We start from the raw sequence: 20,150 nt of genomic DNA, 5'->3' as shown, positions 1-20,150 counted from the left end.
CTTGTAGAATTAGTGATTGATCAAGATGGAATCTATCAACTCTTGGTAATGAGTTTAAGCTCCATGTTGTCATGAATTATAAACGACCAAACTAAGACCTTGGCCAGGGCAATTGAATGAAAAAAGAAATGAGTTTCTTAGGTCATTCAATGGTCGATTATATTTGACATGAACACATAGTTGGTCGCCTATTAGGATTTGACAGTTGAACCATATCCTAGGGTGATCCAGAGCTATAAGGACAGAAGGAATTACTACATTATTCTTCTACTGGTTCTTGAGAGTAAATTGTATACTTCATACTATCCGGTCGTTAAGGAGTGTTGCTAGACGCCACCCTTGATTAGTATACTGATGTGATCAATTTACTACCAGTTTAGTATTGAACCTATGGGGTCGCACACTTACGAGTGTTCTGATCTTTGCTAAAGGATTAATTAACTCATTATTTGATGATTAAATTAAAGAATTTAATTAGTCAAATAAATTTAGTTATTTGTCCAAATGAAATATTATTATATTCTTTGCTAGCACAGAGGTTATAATTAATATTGTAAACAAATTGAAGTTTTCTATTTGGAATAGAAAATAAAATTATATCTCTTGGTTAAAATATATATATTTGATATATTTAATTAATATTTTATTATATATATATATATATATATATATATATATATATATTTTATGAGTTAGAATCCAATTGTGAATTGGATAACTTTACGTGTAAAGTCCTAAAAAAGGACGTTCGGTAAATTCAAACCCATTTGGAATGGGATTAATATTTTCCTTATATATGAAAAGTTCATAAATAAGAGAATCCAACTTTGAGTTGGAGGAATTACGTGAAGGACTCGGCAGTCACGTTTTCATTAGTTACGTGATTTTCTAATTCTCCATAAAATTCGATAAAGTTTATTTTGGAATAAACTTTTACTTACCTCAACCAAATTGGAATAGGGTTTATAGGTGATGCTATATAAAGGGTGATGGAGAAAATTTGTCATTATTAATTCTTGAGAAGAAAAACCACTTTGTGAAAGTGATAATATAATACAAAGCCAAGAGAGAAAATACAATTGCAAGAAAAGTGTTTCTTGTTCTTCTACCTTTGAGTTGAGATTTTTGAGAAAAATTTCAACACAATATTTCGTTCAATTTGTTCGCGGGTTTCATTGATCAAAGAGTTGATAGCAAGGATCGGTCTCGGTGTGGATACGCATAGAGTCTTCGCACTATCGAAGAAATTTTGAAACGAGACTCTCTTCACCAGGTACGTCTTAGATCCGATCTTTGACATGTAAATAAATTTTAAACACGAAAAAATCTGCCTAGGATTGTTATTGTCTTCCGCTGCGTGTTACGAACACCTATATGCAATCCTTCAGAATATACTTCGTGGTATCTTTATCTCTAATAAAATTTGCGAGAAATAATAATTGTCATCGTCGTAAATGTCGCTATTTTTGGGATGATGATATAGTAGAGAAACCCCTTGTAGTTTTTTCTCGTTTTTGAGATGTTCGATCCATTGTTGAATGTTATTATTTGATGTACTATTCCAATCTTCTGGGACGTGATGCATGTGAAAAAACTCGATACTATTACGAATTTGTGACGAGAGAATTTTGTCCACAACGGAGGATGATATTGATTGTACTTGATTTTGTGAAGAGATCTCATCCATATCAGACGATGATATTGATTGTACTTGATTTTGTGAAGAGATCTCATCCATATCAGACGATGATATTGATTGTAGTTGATCGAAAGAAAGACGAGATAAGAACTTCCATAGGAATTTCCAACGTTTTGAAAATATGCTTGTTGCTATGGCTTCTTTTGTAGGAAGATATGAGATTATTGAACATAAGAGATGATCAGGAAGATTGCTAATTAAGTCAATTTCTGACATTATTTCCAACGTTTGAAAGAAAGAATTGGCTGAAATATACCTATACGTTATATTGAGTTTTAAAAGTTGATAGTATAAGAAGTATTTATAAATATAATTTGTACTGTCAAACGTAAATCCAAATATATTTGGTTTTGGTGTAGTCCTTTTGTTTCAGTATGGGAAACTGCTTTCTAGTGTTTAGGAAGACCTAAATTAAGTTTGATTCTCTAATTATTCACTTTCTATAGTTATATATATACGTGAATTAGGAGTTACTTTTTGAATCATTTATTAAAAGAAAAAGTGGTAATTCAAGGAAAAATATATTGCATCATATGGAATCATTTATTATACATTAGTGAAAAGGGAAAAAAATAGTGTTGTAGAACTAATTCAAAGTTGTAGCAGGATACCTTAATTATTTAGGATTTGATTTATTTAATTCATGTCTAAATAGGATTTGTAGTTACAATAAATATACGAATAGGCTTTCCTGTTTCTAGTTAAAATAGGTTTCATACTATTATAAATAGGGGTATTGATAGTTTATTTTATGTGTGGAGGAAATAAAGAATTGTAGAGATCATTCATAGATTTATAATAAAATACTTTCCTTCCTATTGGTATCAGAGCTTCCACGATCTTGAGAGAGAATCAAGTAGCTTTCGTTGCCGGCGGGCGGCGCTAGCCAATGGGTGCCGCCCGTCTGGCCAAAAAAGTATGTTGGCAAAATCATAGATAGTTGTCGGAAAAATTAGGTTATTCGATGAAAAGTTTCATGACAGATTCAAGAAAAAAAATAAGTTTAAAGAGGTGCAAACAAATATGACACAGGATGAAGAAACTCTTCACTAAAAGTTGGAGAGAGGTTTAAAAAATTGGAAGTTGATTTTGTGTTTCAGCAAAATTGAGTGTTGGTGACAAAGTGCATCATCGTATGGGTGTTGAAGACAGGTGCTTCAACAAAATTGGATGTTGATGACAAAGTGCATCAACGGTTGGTGACAAAGTGCATCAACGTGAGTTGGAGACAGGTGCTTCAACAAAAATTGAGTATTGGTGACAAAGTGCATCAACAGTTGGTGACAAAGTGCATCAACGTGAGTTGGAGACAGGTGCTTCAACAAATTGAGGAATGGAGACATGTGTTTCATCAAAAGTGAAAGTTGGAGAGAATTGCTCCACCGTAACTGCACAACGGACAAGTCAGACGTATACAACTTTGAATTACGGGAGAATGTTGGAAAACTAATTCAAAGTTATAGAAGGATACCTTAATTATTTAGGATTTGATTTATTTAATTCATGTCTACATAGGATTTGTAGTTAGAATAAATATAGGAATAGGCTTTCCTGTTTCTAGTTGAAATAGGTTTCATACTATTATAAATAGGGGTATTGATAGCTTATTTTATGTGTGGAGGAAAAAAAGAAGTGTAGAGATCATTCACAGATTTATAAATAAAATATTTTCCTTCAAGTAGTGAAATAGTTATCAATAGATGTACGAAGATTTCGTTAAACGTTATTTTTAATTTGAAGAAAAGTGATCCAACCTATTAAAACTAGTGTTTTAAAAGGCGGGGCATGTGTCAGGGTGCTTTACCTACTATGAGGTGATGCGCAAGCCACGAAGCATGAGGCGTAAGCCCCATAGATCTTTAAAATTTTAAATTTTTTTATTTATTTTTGGTTTTTAGGATGAAAAATATTCCTATTGGGAATGGCAATATGAAGAGCTTCCTTTTAGAGTTTCAAGTCTCATATGCACTTTAAAGAAGGAAAAGGAAGCTCTAATCCGTGAAAGAAATACTCTCCAAAGGAAAGTTGCCGATATTGAGAATGTTATGATGCTCGTCGATCATGGAGGAATAGAAGCCTGGAATTGGAAAGAAATGTTCTAATGAAGAAAGTGACTGATTTAGAGTACTTAGTTGTGCTTGATGCTAAACTTCGAAGAAGATGTGGATTTTCATGTGTGTGATATTGAGATGTTTTGTTCTGTTCTTTGAATCAAGGGGAAATGATTTGTAATGTTAGCGATATTGTGGTTTAATTGTTGTCCTTTGTTATGTAATGAAGCATTATATTTTTGCACAAGGATTTAATGAAGTCATTACCGTTCATTTGAATGTTTGTATCTATCACTGAGTTTATTTGCTGTGATAATTAGTTTGGTGTTGTCAAATAAGTGTCTAAGTAAACTGATATGGAGTTGTGGAAGTGTTTGAGAAATGACTATTATAACCCACTCATATATGCCTCTGTACAATTCGAATTGGGTCTAACTTGCCCTCATAGATGCATCTGGCTTTTTTAATCAGGTTTTGGATTTTTAAAATGCAAAAATATATATCCACATGGCTTTATGAGTCTCCCGTTGGTGATGGAGGGCATTAAGAGCCCATTTGTTGACGGCAATGGCATATTAGAGATCAACGTTTAACGGAGGGCTAGCCTATCCTATTTCATATAGTAAAAGGGCATTTAGGCCCTTTTTTGTTTTAACTTTTAAGATTAAATTATTTGATTTAACGTATGAGTAAATATTCACATCAAAGCTTAGGATTTCTTTAAAACTGTGAAATTATTGCTATTGCACATATTCTACGGCTTTTGGCTTTGACAATAAAACTGTTATAAGTAGAATTTTATTTAAGGTGAATGTCTATATTTTAGAGAGATTTTAGGGATTTTACTTGGTGGCTAAGTCACTCTTTCCCTATAAATAGAGGAGTCCTATTCCATTGTAATTCATTCCAAATCAATAAGAATTTTCTCTCTCTACTTTTCTCTGCAATGCTCTTTTACTTCTTTTATTATTTTATAACACGTTATCAGCACGAGACTCTAACCAATTGGATAGAAGCTTTGTGATTGAGCATAATGATTGTCAATTGTTCCATGAACTTCCTTCATGATTAAATTCTGGATTTAAGGTAAGTATTTTACGTTATTTTTCTCTTTTAATTTTTTTTTTTTTTGACATTCTATTGATTTTAAATACAAGCAAAGACAATCAAGATTGTAACTCTAATGGAGTTTGAAAGAAATTATAACCACCCAAAGTGGTAAAATTTTATGCCTTGCCATGATCAAATTCATGTATGATTGTGGGCAAAGAATTGGAAACCCGTCCATTAGATTTGCTTCATTATCATTCCCTTAAGAGAATGTGATAGCAGTATGTGATAAGTCCAAAAGAAGACAAGATTATTACTATGAATGTATCAATGGATGTGGACGTGGCAATAGACGAAATTATAATCGTCATCATTATGGTAATAAGAATAATAAGGATTCTCAAAATAATCCCCCACTTTGTGAAAGTAATATTTGTCATTGATTTGACATGAGATTTTGTAAAGCACATATATATGATTATGGTCCATTCATGATGTGAATCTGACAACATCTGATTTATGAATACATATTCATTCTTGGAAGAATATGAACGTGCTAGTGGTAGTGAATATACCACACTCACCTCTAGAATGAGGTTTGAAAGGAAATAAGAAAATAATGTCATTATATGGGGTAAATGGTCACTGGTCACGTACTTATTGTACGCCAAAATATTTTGGCAATGTGATTATTAAAAGACAACGGTAATGCAAGAAACATATTTTGCTTATAATTTGACCATAACCATAATGGTATAACTTTCTCTTTAAAAGAGATATTTACCATATGGATGTTGATAAATATGTGGTAGTACCAAATTAATTAACAGCTCTGAAAGAGCCAATTATTACTATTTTAGAGAAATAAAATTGATTATCAATAAGGTGTTGTGTCGTAGTAAGTCTCAAAGAAACTTATTTAGTTTCTAAAGTATTCGTGAAAGCGCTTGGTTATATTGAGACTATAAATAAAGGAAAGATTTAATATCTTCTATTACTACAACTTGTAACGGGACAATATGTATGTGAAAATCTACCCGCTTTATTCTCCAGTTTGTACTACAGAAATAAAAGAATGTCACAATAAAAATAGAAGTTTATTGATATAAAAACCCATATCATAATAAACTTGGAGTTTATTGATAATTGCACATGTCATGGTGTAAAGCTGAAGTTTATCTATATTGATAATTTATTCAGTTGGCATAATTGGTTTAGCCATGTTAATTTAAGTATGATGTGCATAAAACAAAAGAGAATTCACATGGGTAAATATTAAAGAACTAGAAAGTTCTTTACTAATTCTCTTATGTTATTTGTTCTCAATAATTAATAGACCAATTAAAATTGGGATTCAATCCCATGAATACTGGAAATATCAAATGTGAATATGGGCTCATTCACCTTCCATGTATACCACATAAGATTCATCTATGAGATGGTTACATGTGCGATTATTATTAACACGAAACCTGGCCGATGTTTGCGAGGTAACTTGCTCAATAATTTAATTTCGAGCATAATTTCCAGATTTTCTATTCAAGAAGTTCATCTTGATAAGTTGGTTTACTCACAGTTAGTTTAACAAAATAATTTATTGAGTGCCTCCACTTAATAGCTAAACTATTGCTTATGAGAGCAAAGTTATCTATATCAGTTTGATATAGGTTATATACGAAAGTACATTACATTCTCCCCTCACAAGTGGTTCAGGTTCAGGAACCAAATAATATCATCTTATTATTATTGATGTGCGGTATATATTTTGATTAACACCATAACGCACAAAGATGGGTTCTCAAAGTTGAGGAAACAAGTTAGTTTTTCTAACATGAGGGGGAGACAGGATAAATAGTTGAGAAAAAGTTACGCGGAATAAATTATCATTTGTACGTCTAGATCCTCGAGTAAGATAATATGAACTTGAGGTTCATAAAAAAAGATAATGCATTTGCAATATATTGTAAAGCATGCTAGACGCATTTGCTGACCCAAACAAAGTAATTATATTCTCATTGCAAACGCTTATAGTAAGTCCTAGACGGACAAAGTCTATGGTACGCTTAAAGCGTATAGACAAATGGGTTTCAAATAAACTTTTTGATAAAGAAGATGAGCAAATGATCTAAATGATCATAATAAAGGAGGCAAGTGATCTAGAAGGTCACATGACATAACACTTCATAAAATCTCATGAGAGATTCAGGTACCTGAATATATGAATGAAGAGATCTCGATGTTATGTCTTTATGAAAAATAAGGAGGTTGAAACCGATATAAAATGTCCGTCGACAACATTATGATAGTGCTAAATATATATAAGCATCTTAAGTCTAGACAAACTATTCAAGTAGAATTGGTTTCATATGAAAGACATGTTGTTTTGGACCTACAGTTCAAACACTTGAAAGTATAAAGTCAATGGTGTGTGCAATCACTTTTATTTATCTTATATGTCTAGCATGACATGAAAAGTTGATATGCATCTAAAGTCCATTTAAATGGCTTATTTGACTATATTTATATGACAATCCCAAAAGGATTTAAATTGCTTAAAGCATATACTGATCTTGAAGTACCACATCCTCAATGCAATTTGTGCACAAATATATCCTGCTATAATTATACACATGATAATATGATAGCATGAGTTTTTGCCCCTATGTGATGATATTGAAATGGCGATTCCACAAGATCATATGAAGACAATACATCTCTATCAAGAATGGTGATTTCAAGGTGAAACAAATTCATTCAAGTTAATATGGCTGATTTGTTTATCACGTCTCTACCAACGGTCTTTTGAAGATGGTGCACAAGATTGTAATGCGAAGGCTCAAGGATGTGAATTGATGCTCTCATCAGGGGAAATTAATACGCGTTGTACTCTTTTTTTCTTACAAGATTTTGTCCCATTGGTTTTCCTTGCAAGATTTTTAACCAGGCAACCAAAAAACGTATTGTTAGATAAGTGACTCTTTTTCCTTCTATAGATTTTTTTTCACTGGGTTTTATTTTAGTTAAGGTTTTAACGAGGCACATTATATGTTGAATAGACATTCAAGAGAGAGTGTTATAAATAGCATTTTATTTAAGGTGAATATTGGTGGCTAAGTCAGTCTTTTCCTATATAAATAACAATGCTCTTTTTACTATTCCATTGTAATTCATTCCAAATAAATAACAACTCTTTTTACTTCTTTTATGGTTTTATAACAAAAACAACGTTTTTAGTTCTTTTTCTCTCTTACAGACCCATTATCCACAGATTAATCTTTCAATCTCCACTATATTTTCCACCTTCACGTCCATTTTCATCATCTCAAATACAAAAATCTGATGACATCAACCTTGTCAACTACAAAGACTGGTTAAGCCCAAATGAGGTCATCAAAATTTTCCAAAATCTAAAAGACCCAAATTCAGCTCTAAATTTACTGAATCAAATCTCAAAACGAAAAGATTATAAACCCAATGAGGCCATTTACAGTGTGGTTGTCAAAAACCTAGCAATGGCTAAGAATTTTGATGCAATTGAGACACTTATGGAAAAGATCAAATTTGAAAGAAAGTGTAGACTTTCTGATGATTTTTTCTATAATGTTATTAAGATTTATGGGCATTTAGCTGGTAGAATTAATAGAGCAATTGAGACCCTTTTTGATATGCCTAATTATAAGTGCTGGCCAAGTGTGAAAACCTTCAATTTTGTACTGAATTTGTTAGTGAATACCAAACAATTTGATGTTGTTCATAAGGTGTATATTCGTGCTTCTGAGTTGGGTGTCGAGATTGATGCTTGTTGTTTCAATATTATCATTAAGGGTTTGTGTCGTTGTGGGGAGATGGATGCTGCATAAAAGGTGTTCGATGAATTTCCTATGCAGAAATGTCAACCCAATGTGAAGACGTTTTCTACTATCATGCATGCTTTATGTGAGCGCAGTCGCGTTGATAAGGCTTTGGGCTTGTTAGAGAGCATGGAAAAAGAGAATGTTGAACCGGATGCTATCGTGTTTATCACGTTGATTTCGGGGCTCAGGAAGCAACGAAGAGTTAACAGAGGGGATTGAGATGTTCAAGAAAGTAATGCTGAAAGGTTGTGATCCGAATCCAGGGACATATCAGGAGGTGTTGTATGCTTTGCTTGATGCCAAGAGGTATTTGGAGGCAAAAGATTTTATGGCTGTTACGATTGCAAAGAGGGTGAATCCAAGTTTTGAGTCTTATAAGCTGTTGATACATGGCCTTTGTAATGGGAAGCTTCTTGGGTATTTAGACTGGGTGTTGAGGCAGATGGTGAGACACGGATTTGTGCCGAGGATGGGTATGTGGAGGCAGATCTTGGTTGTCTGCTTATTCATATGAAGAAATTCTTGCGGACTAATCTACGAGGTTTAGAAAATTAACTGAATGGTATTACAAGTCCCATTACATGCTGTTAGAAGTATCACATTGGTTGCATGATGGGAATTTAGTTTTCTTGTATAGCTTTTGGCAATCTTATCTCATGAGCTAGTTTTTGGGGTTGAATTAGAATTTATGTCTATTTATTTACATGGTATCAGACCCATGCGCCAGTTGGCAGGGTCTGGGCGTGCCGCAGAAGGGGGGTGGGTGTGGTATTAGAAGTCCCACATTAGCAGTGAGATAGGAATTTGGTCTCCTTATATTTGTTTTGGGCAATCCTTACCTCATGAGATAGTTTTTGGGATTGATAGATCCAATATCCTTTTCTTATCACTCATACAGCTTCTGAATTCAAAATTTTCATTCCAAGTGAAAGGACAAGATGACGCACTACCACCATGGTTGTCAGCACCACCACCATAATCACCACTATCACCACCATAAGCTGCCTTCTGGACATGAAGCTTTTCAAGGATTTTCCAACTATATATCCTCTTCCACCGGCTTTAGGGTTCCTTCAGCTTGGCAATGCGAAACCTTCGACTGAATATGAAGCAGGTATTCCTCCAACTCATCGCTCTGAGAAACATCATGCTAATAATTTCTTTAACTTGATCGTGATAACTAGCATAATGAAAACTCAAATTCGCATCGCAATATCGCATAGACTCATTATTTAAAATAACAATACAATATAGTATATTGGTAACAACTATCTAAACAAGTTCTTATGAAGCTCTCCTTACTAGGGGTTTTTCCATTTCTAGGGCTCGAACTCGAGATATCTGGTTAAGGTTGAAGGGATCTCATTCATCGCACCACACCCCGTTGTGGTCATTACTCCTCATGTCGAATTTGAGCGAACAATCTTTTTTAAAAGCTTAAAATATTACGGAAGAGACTCTTTAATTTATTTATTCAATTCTTACATTCTGCATGAATCTTTAAGTACGTAAATTGACGGTGAGATTTGAACTCATCATCTCCAACTGCTTTGATCCGCTTCATCTAAAAACTTATTTTTTTTCGGTTTCCCACCTAGTGTCCGGTACATACATCGGGGCCTGACTAAATTCCGATTCGCGCCTGGAAGTCCCACATTGGGGGTAAAGCGCTCCCTAACAAAGGCGACTCCTTACCCAAGGACTCGAATTCGAGACCTCTGGCTAAGAATGAAGGAGTACTTATTACCATTCCACCTAAAAACTTAAAACTCTTGGAAAAAAGACACCTATATTCATTTGAGTATATATTAATTGCACCGATCTCACAATGAACAATAGTAATACTGTATGGAAGTCGAAACACTAAATCGTCTGACTATAATTTTTAAATTATTTTTTCATATGATCAATTATTTATAATTTTTGTTACTTTCTATTAATTTATGATTCCTATATTTTTTTTTCCAAAATTAAGAAATCATGCTAGAAGAAACAGTTAGATGGATCCACCCTATACATACTCCGCAGGATCATGCCTTTTGGGGATATATGAAGGTCACCTTAATTCAGATTCTTGTTGTAAATATTATTCTACTTATGTTTGACCTAATTATTATTGTAAGAAAATAAAGAATGTATGACACCTAACTTACATCCTGGAGTCAATAACATGCGGACACGTCACCATTCTCTTTTAAGCGTTATACATACTTGAAATTATCATATAGTTCAAATAAATAAGATATACTTTGGGAAGCAAATCATAAAAAAATAATGTAAATTAAAAAATTTAAGAGGATACTTTAAGAGTGAATAGAAACTCTCTGAATTTACCAATAAGATAAAAAGAAAATAAAAACCATGTGTCTCAAGAAAATTAAAAAAAAAAAAAAGTTGGGGCGAGGATTAGAAACTAGCGAAAGAAAAAGGGGAAAAAGCCCGATAATTTACATGTATCCTTCGTTATACTTTTTGTTTAAATCCACCCTTACCGTTAATAAAGTGTGCAAAATTGCCCTCAGCCTAAACGTCTTTCCACTATGGCACCAGACCCCCAATTAAGATAGCCAAGTCAACAACTATTTTTAAAATGTCTTTTATAATAAAATGCTGTCTCCCCTCAATCATACATCGGTTTACTAATGACAGTACATTTGCATGCAATGAATTTGATACCATAAAGTTAACAGAGACTTGTTGTTGTATGCTCAAACCATAAAAATTGATCATTGCTTTGCCTCATCAATTCTTGGTTAATAGCTATGGGCAGAAGTTGCAATCTTCTGTTTGGTCTTGCTGTTTTCATTCTTCTGCTTCATTACCATACTTCACTGGCTATTGTTCGCAATATTAGCACAGATAAAGATGCTCTTCTTGCCTTGAAATCTCACATTTCTTCTTCTGATCCTAATGATATCATAGCAAGCAACTGGTCGTCCTCCAGCCCGGTTTGCAGCTGGATTGGCATCACTTGTAGCTCGCGCCACAATAGAGTCACAGCTTTAGACATTTCTAGCATGCAACTTTATGGTACCGTTCCTCCACATGTTGGAAACCTCTCATTTCTTGTTTCCCTTGACATCAGTAACGACACTTTTCATGGAAAGTTGCCAGAAGAGTTGTCTCATTTGCAGAGGTTGAAAATGATTATTGTCGAAAGCAATAACTTTACTGGTGTCATTCCATCATTCTTAAGTCTGTTACCAAACCTTCGCGCTCTGCGCCTTTCGAGCAACCAATTTTACGGGAAAATTCCACCTTCCCTTTCCAATCTAACAAAACTAGAAAGATTGGGCGTGTCGGGCAATTTTCTTGAAGGAGAGATCCCTTAAGAACTCGGTAATCTTCGTTACATGACTATCCTAGACCTACAACTAAACCAGCTTACTGGCTCTATACCTCCATCAATCTTTAACATTACCGCAATGCGGATCATTACTCTTTTCAAAAACAATGTTGCTGGTAATCTTCCAACAACTATATGTGAAAATCTTCCAAACTTGGAAGTTCTTCACATCCCAGTTAACAACCTAGACGGTGTTATTCCACCAAACCTAGGAATGTGCAGAAAGCTTCAGATCTTGTCATTGTCTGGCAATAAGTTCACTGGAACTATACCAAGAGAGTTAGCCAACTTAAAAGATCTTACAGAATTATATCTTGGATATCAGCACTTGCAAGGTAGTGCAATAGTACTACTTTTTACAAGAAATCTAATTAAAATATTCGTCCTGCAGATTGGTACTCATATAGTGTTTTTCCACTTGACAGGAGAGATACCAGTGGAGCTAGGTAATCTAAAGAAACTGCGGTTGCTGGGATTATCCAACAACGAGTTTACGGGTACTATCCCTACAAACATTTTCAACTTGTCAGCAATGCTTGTCAGCAATGCAGTTCTTAGATCTTTCTGAAAACAGGCTTTCAGGTCGTCTACCATCCGATTTTGGCCGTGGAGTTCCCAGCTTAGAAGAATTTTCTTGCAGATCGAATAATCTGAGTGGTTCTATCTCTGCTTCAATCTCAAATTCTTCAAGACTCAGAACACTTTATCTCTCGTACAACAGTTTCACAGGTTCAGGAAAATCCTAGTTTCTGCATCTGTTAACTAATTCAATGAACATCATAAAATTTAGAACCATAAATTGACTTCATGAATGATTTACTAGTACTACTATCTTTTGTTTCTTTTCTTTTCCGCCAAATCGGTACTCATATATTTCCCCCACATGACAGGAGAGATACCGGCGGAGCTAGGTAATCTTAAGAATCTACAGTATCTGGATTTAACTGTAAACGAGTTTACTAGTTCTGTTCCTGCAAGCATTTTCAACATATCGGCACTGAGGACCCTTGGACTTGGAGTAAATAGGCTTTCAGGTACTCTACCTTCAGATTTAGGCCGTAAAATGCCCAGCCTAGAAGAACTTCTTTGTGGTGGTAATGATCTGAGTGGTTTTATGTCTGCTACTATCTCAAATTCGTCAAGACTCAGAAAACTTGGTCTCACACACAACAGATTCACAGGTCCAATTCTTGAATCACTTGGTAACTTAGAATACCTTGAGTTTGTCCTTGGGGGCGAATACTTTTTTCAGCGATTCAACATTGAGCTTCCTAACAGCTTTGACAAATTGTAGGAAACTGAGAGAGCTCAGGTTCTCTGACAATCCGTTTGATGGTGTTTTACCTCAATCTGTTGGGAATTTCTCTAACTCTCTGCAGATTTTTGATGGACAAGGTTGTAAGCTGAAGGGCTCATTCCTGAAGAAATTGGTAATATTACTGGAATGACAAGGATGAGTCTATGTAACAATAAGTTGAGTGGATATATTCCAAAAACCATCGAACGCATGCTGAAACTTCAAGAAATGTACCTACATAAAAACAAGATTGGAGGAACCATACCAGATGTTATCTGTAATTTACAGAATCTTGGAGAATTAGACCTATCGGAAAATCAGATTGCCGGTTCAGTGCCACCATGCTTAGGGACCATTACCAGTTTAAGGACACTTAATCTGGCTTACAACAGGCTGAATTCGAGATTACCCGCAAGCTTGGGAAGCCTTCGAGATATCATAGAATTCAATGTTTCGTCCAATTTATTAAGTGGGAAAATTCCTCTGGAGATTGGAAATTTGAAGGCTGCCACACTCATTGAACTGTCAAAAAATAATTTCTCAGGTAATATCCCTAGCTCTATAGGAGGTCTAGATAGATTGACCAATCTTTCTTTAGCACACAATAAATTAGATGGGCCTATTCCAGATTCATTAGGGAAAATTCTTGCCTTGGAATTCTTGGATTTGTCCTTTAACAATCTTAGTGGTGAGATTCCAAAGTCATTAGAAGCTCTTGTGTATATTAAACACTTGAACATCTCATTTAATACACTTAGTGGTGAAATTCCCACCGGTGGACCTTTTGCAAATATCACGAGCCAATCCTTCCTGTCCAATGATGCACTCTGTGGTGACTCCCGATTTAACGTGAAACGATGTCCTCCAAAATATACAAAGAAGTCAAGAAGAAAAAGAGTGCTTATAGGTTTATATACTTTGTTAGGGATGGGATCACTCTTTGCATTGGTCGTTGGATATGCGGTGTTAAGATGGAGAAAGATGAAAAAGAATGAAGATCAAGCTGATTTGTCGCTCGTTAAAGAGCATGAAAGAATTTCTTATTATGAACTTGAACAAGCAACAGAAGGATTCAGTGAAAGCAACTTGCTTGGTAATGGGAGTTTCAGCAAGGTCTACAAAGGGATACTTAAGGATGGTACCTTTTTCGCAGCAAAGGTATTCAATGTGCAATTGGAGGGTGCATTCAAAAGTTTTGATACAGAATGTGAGATGTTGCGCAACCTCCGCCATCGAAATCTTACTAAAGTCATCACTAGTTGCTCCAACCTTGATTTCAAAGCCTTAGTATTGGAATACATGCCGAATGGAACACTTGAAAAATGGTTGTATTCTCATAACTTTTTCTTAGACATGATGCATAGATTAGATATAATGATAGATGTTGCATCTTCCATGGACTATCTCCACAATGGTTATTCATCACCTGTGGTGCATTGCGACTTAAAACCAAGCAATGTCTTGCTAGATCAAGAAATGGTTGGCCATGTCAGTGATTTTGGCATCGCGAAATTGTTGGATGTAGGGGAGGATTTTGTTCAAACACGTACAATTGCAACCCTAGGATATATCGCTCCAGGTATCAGAACTTTTTACTTACATCTTTAAAATAACCTAAATAGTGCTTAGCATGTTCCTTGATCATTTTTTACCATGCATGATTGTAGAGTATGGACAGGATGGTATAGTATCCACGAGCTGCGATGTTTATAGTTTTGGCATCCTGATGATGGAGACGTTTACAAGAATGAGACCAAGTGATGATATATTTACCGGAGAATTGAGCATAAGAAGTTGGGTTAGCGATTCTTTTCCAGGTGGAATTCATAATGTGGTGGATGCTAATTTGGTACATCCAGGGGATGAACAAACTGATGCAAAGATGCAGTGTCTGCTATCTATCATGGAATTAGCTTTGAGTTGCACTGTGATGACACCTGATGCAAGAATTAGTATGGAAGAGGCTCTTTCAACACTTACAAAGATAAGGCTCCACTTTGTCAGTAGTTGCTGCTAGGTGGAATCAGCGATCGACTCTCGATTGCTGCTTCATTACCTATATATGATGGTTGTGTTGAGCTTTCAATTACGCGCAATTGTGCGTAATTGTAAGTAATGATCTGGCATGCAAGGCGGCTTTTTTCATAGTGTCGGGCCTTATTTATTGGTTATTGTTATTGCTTTTCATCTATTTTCTGGTTCTTATGCTGTTATTATTTTTATGGTTTATGTTGATGGTACGAATATATTGTCTCTTTTCATCTTCTTGAGCCGATGGTCTATCGAAAACAACCTCTCTACTCCCTCGGGTAGGGGTAAGGTCTCCCCAGACTCCACTTGTGAGATTTTATTGGATTGTTGTTGTTGTTGATCTATTATGCAAGGCTCACACTCTTGAGGTTACAAGCCTGTTTGGATTGGCTTGTTTTAAGTGCCTTTAAATCAAAATAGCTTTTAAACCATTTTGTAGTGTTTGGATAAAAAAATAAAGTGCTTTTAAGCACTTGTTTTAAGTTAAAATGACAAAAACAAGCCAAAAGCCAAAAGTTAGAATTCCTAACTTATGACTTAAAAGCTATTTTGGCTTAAAAGTCACTTAAAACAAGCCCATCCAAACGGGCTCTACATCTGTAATATTTTAAAGAGATTTTTACCTCCTATAGCAAAGGTTAATACCTTATTTATTTTAAATAAATACCATTTAAAAAAATTATATTCTACATATACCTTTTAAGGTTTATAGCAAAATATTTAATTTTGGTTACCTCCTAGCCTTAAGCCACTAAATATGCTATTCAATTACACTATTTTCTTTCTCTCTCTACTTTGATACATCTCATTCTCTTCCCCCATTCTCTGAAAATACGATGCTCAATCTCAAAATTCCTCTCACCCACACTACTTTCTTTTCATTCCGATCAATTCTTGCACCGAATATTTGAATTGCGATTTCTCTGTCATCAATTCTCGCCACGGGTTACGTTCACATATTGCCCGATGCATTCGGGAGCTTGTCTAGCCCTTGCCTTCCTGAAAAACCATGGGGTGATTTCCCTTTTGCAGGGTTTATAGCAATGGTTGCGGCAATTGGGACAATGATGGTGGATTTTTGGTAGCTATGAGTTATTTTAGGAGATCAAGAAAGGAGATTTCTCTGTTAAGGTCACTAAAAGCAAATCAAATCCCTAACCAAATCACTAAAAGCAGGTAATGAAAATAAGAAGACGCGTGTTGTACCTTTAAATCTCAAAGGTGTCGCGTGTTGTATCTTCAAATGTTGGTATGGCGGATTCGCCGGAAATTAGGGTTTGTTCTTGAACAAAGACGACGGAGTTTGGGGCTGAGCAACTTATTTTCTGTTAATATATTTCAATGTATTTTCATGTATTTCATTGTATTCATTGTCTTTTTTTTTTCCATTGTAATTCAATGTATCTCGTTGTATTCCATGTATTTCATTGTATTCACTGTCTTTTTTTTCATTGTATTTCAATGTATCGCGCTGTATTCTATGTATTTCATTGTATCCAGTGTCTCGCTATATGCCATGAATGTATTCATATATTTTTTTTTAATTAATATAATTTATGTTTTCAGATGTATTATATAACTTCTCTAAAGATTGCTATATTTTTGGGGTATTTTTCGGTTGAGAATCTTTTTTATAACTGAAAATACAAAATTTGTATGTTATAATTGAGTTTGTTGAGTTATATTAGGAGTCTGTTATGTTAATTGATTCACTTTCCGTTTTAAAAATAGTGTAATCCCCTATTTCACGCCGTGAATACAGTCGAATACACTCGAATACAACAACTGATTAGCTGGATTTCCCTGAATCACGTCTATTTTTGCTACTGTATTCATGAATACAATAGCTTAAATACATCTTATAACCACAGAAAAGGTATCTATAATCCGTAATATAACAAATGGTATCTATAGATGGCTAATTACTACTATTTTAAAACTCTTCTAGTAAGCATTAGTTTCTTGTTGGTATCAGATTTTCAACCTTTATTATTGGTTTCTATCTTTTGCTAGATATGCTTGGATGAGGAGATATTTAAATCGTTTGTAATGTTTTATTTCTTGATTTTAGGTCTATCTATTTCTAATATTTTGTAATTAATCCAAATTCCAAGTCATCTATGCTATTATGTAGAAGTGTCAATGCTATTCCAAGTCAGTTCGGCTGGTTATTTTAGAAAATTTGTACCATGCTAATTTTTCGCGTACTTTATTTTGTATAACTAATAATAGACTTTTTGAAATCGTCCCAATCATCTCAATTTTTCTCGGATATCGGTACGGTTCAAAGATCGAGCTTATCTCATCTCAGTTCAATCTTCTACCTGAATCATTTGCTGTAGCCTCCAATCATTCTTGCCGGAGAGATGCTATACAGGAAGAAATCAATGCCCAGGAAAAAAATAATAAGACTTAGTCTCATTGCCTGCAGGGAAAGAAGCCATTGGCTGCAAGTGGATTTAAAAGATCAAGCATAAAGCAGATGGCTCGGTAAATAAATTCAAGGCTAGATTAATATTGATTGATTAAGATGATTTCTTGCCTCCATTAAATGGTGTCAATTCCCAACAGAAGTTTGATTCTCAAATTGTTGTGCAATTCTTTCAACCTAACTATTTGAGTAACACCTCCTTATGTAATGTTGCTGTGTTTTACTATTACTAAAATTACGCTGCAAACAGGATAATAAATGACGATGTAAACAGGATTTTCATTAGAGCTGTCAATACCGGCTGACCTAACCTGCCCAAGCCCAGTCCACGCGGGCTTTGGCATTTGACGGACTGGGCTGGGCCCCCACTATTTTAATGGACCTTAAAATGGTCAGCCCAACCCAACCCTATATGGGTGACGGACTAGCCCAGCATTTTTAAAAAGAGCAATTTATGCAAAATACCCATTAAACTTAAATGAATTACCCTTTCCTACCCATTTGAAAACTATTTACAATATATACCTACCAAATTAAAACTAACTACTCCTACCTACCCACCCATCCTAGCTTCTTTTTACCCATTTGGCTTAGATTAGCTTAATTTGGCTTGGCTTTATTTCGCGTCACTTGAATTGGCTTGGCTTGATTTGGTTTGGTTTGGCTTTGTTTTGACTTGAAAAATTGGCTTGGCTTGGCTTGGCTTATAGTAGCTTAGTTTGATTTCATTTGACTCAGTATTAAAATAATGGATAGGGAAAAAAAATGGGTAGAGGCATGCAAATACTTTCCGCCCCGTGCGTACTTGCTAAACTTCCCCTTTTTAAAATTATTTTTCATATTCTTAAAAATATAAATTTTAACCTAAAATGCAATATTAACAAAGATGTCTTAACATCTTCGTTTTTATCTAAATGTATAATTAGTTAGACATTAAGAAATAACTAAAATTTTAAGAACCAAAAAATATTTATATTCACATAAAAAAGATTACTAATTTGAGATTACACTACTCTTCTTGTTATTTTAGTTTCCTATAATTTTTTTTAAATTTTTAATTAAATACGTTATTAAGCGCATGGGCCGGCCTCACGGGCTACGGGCTTACTTGGGCCGCCCTTAAAAACCTTGTTTTTAAATAGGCTCCAAAAAATTTAGCCCAACTCTACTAAATCACAGGCTAGATTGGGCTGGCCTAACCCATATTGACGGCTTTAATTTTCATAGTAGAAAATGACAATGAAAGTGTCAATATCCAACTTCAAAACTTCAAAACTGATAACAAATGTTAATCTCCAGGCATATTCAAGACTATAGATACATTAATAGAGGCTCTGGGCACAGATTGTAGTCCCTGAGTAGCAGCAGCTCCTTGTGTTGAACAACCATCACTGCACTGAATTACTAGCTTCTCCAACATACAAGCATTCTTTATCATATGAGTTACGAGTCTGATTTCGCGCTCTTTTCCGGTAAACCCTCTAATCCGCACCCGTCTCAGATGATGAGTAAAACTATCTGCCAACTCTTTCATTTCCCAAAACCAATACTCCAGAGGAAAAGCGGATTCATAATCTACAGTCTTCCCAACCTGCATCATTGGTTGGGGGGGGGGGGGGGGGGGGAATAAGTTTCACAAGTATTCTCAAATAAAATCCAGATTCTCTCCTTGAGCCGAGGGTCTATCGGAAACAACCTTTCTACCTTTATAAGGTAGGGGTAAAGTCTGCATACACACTACCCTCCTCAGATCCCACTTTGTGGGATTACACTGAGTTTGTTGTTGTTGTTATTATTGTAGAAACTCCAGAATCTCTCCTTGAGCCGAGGGTCTATCGAAAACAGTCTTTCTACCTTCATAAGGTAAGGGTAAGGTCTGCATACACACTACCCTCCTCAGACCCCAATTTGTGGGATTACATTGGGTTTGCCGTTGTTATTATTGTAGAAAATCCAGAATCTAAAGTGGATTCACAACTAATGTGATCTTAATAATTGTATATCTATACCAATTATATGTGTCATATATACATCATTCAAGTCAAAACTAATAGTAGGTTTTATTGAACCAACAGAACCCGCCATATCCGTCTACATATTATCAAGTCCTTGAAAATAAATATACTAACCTGATTAGTGATATCAAGCGTTTGAAGATGGCTCCACACCCTGAAGATGTAGTTAAGCACAATATTGTCATTCATGTTGTTCAAGTCTAAGCTGGTGCATAACACACGCACCTCGGTCAAAGGGATTCCGTGCTCGTAGCGTTCATAATCTCGACACTAGATCCAATAAATAAATGAATATATACATGTCAATTATCAAGTTTCAACAAATACTGAATAACAAAGAAATTGTGCGAAAAATTAACTCAAAAAAAAAAAAAAA

General features: G+C 34.8%; 3 protein-coding genes and 1 pseudogene across 3 annotated transcripts; 3 read left to right on the top strand and 1 right to left on the bottom strand.

Moving 5' to 3' along the window:
* LOC109231420 lies at positions 7,941-9,177 on the top strand (annotated as a pseudogene).
* On the top strand, positions 9,601-15,567 carry LOC109231418 (putative receptor-like protein kinase At3g47110). Its single transcript, XM_019397083.1, has 9 exons — positions 9,601-9,768; positions 11,577-11,983; positions 12,038-12,335; positions 12,426-12,497; positions 12,544-12,729; positions 12,891-13,202; positions 13,279-13,335; positions 13,404-14,876; positions 14,965-15,567. The coding sequence occupies exons 1-9, from the start codon at positions 9,609-9,611 to the stop codon at positions 15,312-15,314; spliced, it is 3,315 nt and encodes a 1,104-aa protein (XP_019252628.1). The 5' UTR covers positions 9,601-9,608; the 3' UTR covers positions 15,315-15,567.
* Positions 11,991-13,440, top strand: LOC109230708 (receptor kinase-like protein Xa21). The gene is made up of 4 exons (XM_019396111.1): positions 11,991-12,335; positions 12,426-12,497; positions 12,583-12,729; positions 12,891-13,440. Exons 1-4 carry the CDS (start codon positions 12,008-12,010, stop codon positions 13,292-13,294), a joined length of 951 nt encoding a protein of 316 aa, XP_019251656.1. The 5' UTR covers positions 11,991-12,007; the 3' UTR covers positions 13,295-13,440.
* Positions 18,941-20,044, bottom strand: LOC109231742 (the record flags this gene model as incomplete). Its single annotated transcript, XM_019397375.1, is given in 2 exon segments — positions 18,941-19,350; positions 19,889-20,044. Coding segments are annotated over 2 exon segments (378 nt in total). The 3' UTR covers positions 18,941-19,047.

This window comes from Nicotiana attenuata, chromosome 8 (genome assembly GCF_001879085.1).
Source record: "Nicotiana attenuata strain UT chromosome 8, NIATTr2, whole genome shotgun sequence".
Classification (NCBI taxonomy): domain Eukaryota; kingdom Viridiplantae; phylum Streptophyta; class Magnoliopsida; order Solanales; family Solanaceae; genus Nicotiana; species Nicotiana attenuata.
The sequence above is the reverse complement of the archived record's forward strand: the minus strand, read 5'-3'. Positions and strand labels throughout refer to the sequence as shown.